The sequence below is a fragment of the Copadichromis virginalis genome, linkage group LG10 (assembly GCF_057382275.1).
Source record: "Copadichromis virginalis isolate Kocher_CV1m ecotype Utaka linkage group LG10, C_Virginalis_male_GT1.1, whole genome shotgun sequence".
NCBI lineage: Eukaryota > Metazoa > Chordata > Actinopteri > Cichliformes > Cichlidae > Copadichromis > Copadichromis virginalis.
Window position 1 is genome coordinate 33,888,594 of NC_140627.1, and position 1,722 is coordinate 33,890,315.

Genomic DNA, 1,722 nt, shown 5'->3' on the forward strand with positions numbered 1-1,722 from the left:
TCATTTCCCATCAGTCACAGTCACTGTATTCCTCGTGAACATGATGAACATTTTTTGTCGGACTGCTTTGATCTGCATCCCATAGATAACAGCATTCAGTGCTGGAGGAACCACATGGAACATCATGGAGGCTAACTTCCTTTGGTCTGTCAAATGTGGGAAGCGATGGAGGAGCACAATGACAATGCCTGACAAAAACATGATGACATACATAGTCAGGTGGGTGGTGTAGGTCTGGAGCGCCCGGCTGTTCAGTGTCTTGCTCTTGCTGCTCAGACACACCATGGCGATCCTCAGGTAGGTGATAGTGACGCTGCCAATGGAGGAGCCCAGCAGAAGGACAGTGTAGCCGAGACCGTAAATGTTATTGATGAGGATGTTTTCACAGGAGAGCTTAAACAAAGAGGCATTGTCACAGAAAGGGTTAAATATGATCCACCTGCAGCGTGACAGGCGAACGCTGAGGCCCACGAGGATTGTCACCATAACGAAGATTACTGCCCAGGCCAAGACCGACAGCTTCACCACCATCCAGTTGGTCATGATGGTGGCGTACTGCAGCGGGTTGCAGATTGCCACATAGCGATCAAAAGCCATGATCATGAGTATAGTGTGAGAAGAACCTGCATAAATGTGAACACAAAAGGCCTGAATGACACAGTCTACATAGTGGATGTATCGATCTGAGCTGGGAATAAAAATATCCCTCAGCATACGTGGAATGATTGTTGTGGCTCCAAATACATCATTAATGCTCATGTTACAGAAGAGCAGATACATGGGCTGGTGGAGGCTACTATCCAGCGTGATCAGGATCACCAGGACAATGTTGGAAAACATGATGAAGCTATAGATGAGGAGGAGGAGGATGAAAGCAGGAATGGAGGCATCTGGGCTGACCTGTAAACCTTCTAAGAGCAGGATATCTGAAGTCTGGTTTTCCATAGTGCAGAAGGTTAATTTCAACCTGGAGAGAAGACAAAAAAACATGTTTATTTTCAAACTTTAAAGGGATTTTAAAGTGTCTTGAAAGATACTATTCTCTTGAAGAAAAAAAAACTGTGGTAGTATTTTAGCTACCACAGGTCTTTGGTCTGTGCCATACCTTTTTGGATTTAGACTGTTTTATTTAGTAATTCTTGATCTCTTTAAAATTCTATTGGTTTCACAACATTCTCTTGGTAGTTTTGATTGACCAACCCTCATTAGTTTCCCCTGAGCTTAATCTGCCACACATCCCAAATCATATGATCAGTTTCCTCAGTTTGTTTAAACCTCTCACTGGCTTTATTCGGATCTTTTCAATTGTTGTGCTGGCTTTTTTTCTTCCACATTTGCATTTTCCCATCTGTTTTGTCGGTGGAGAGTGTAGAAATTGCCACTTTGTGACATTTTTTCAGTGCGTTTGTGAGGCCTGCTTGAATTAAAGATTTGGGATAGGGATTTTATTTCTGTTCCTTGGTGATGCATTATACAGTGGGGCAAAAAAGTATTTAGTCAGCCACCGATTGTGCAAGTTCCCCCACCTAAAATGATGACAGAGGTCAGTAATTTGCACCAGAGGTACACTTCAACTGTGAGAGACAGAATGTGAAAAAAAAAATCCATGAATCCACATGGTAGGATTTGTAAAGAATTTATTGGTAAATCAGGGTGGAAAATAAGTATTTGGTCAATAACAAAAATACAACTCAATACTTTGTAACATAACCTTTGTTGGCA

At 42.2% G+C, this 1,722-nt stretch overlaps 1 protein-coding gene across 1 annotated transcript; it reads right to left on the reverse strand.

Moving 5' to 3' along the window:
* On the reverse strand, positions 1 to 945 carry LOC146700894 (olfactory receptor 52J3-like). The gene has a single exon (XM_085471325.1). It carries the CDS (start codon positions 943 to 945, stop codon positions 1 to 3), a length of 945 nt encoding a protein of 314 aa, XP_085327451.1.
* Positions 946 to 1,722: the final 777 nt, after the last annotated feature.

Coding starts and splice junctions, on each gene's coding strand:
- LOC146700894 (XM_085471325.1), bottom strand. CDS start 945: ATGGAAAACCAGACTTCAGATATCCTGCTCTTAGAAGGTTTACAGGTC.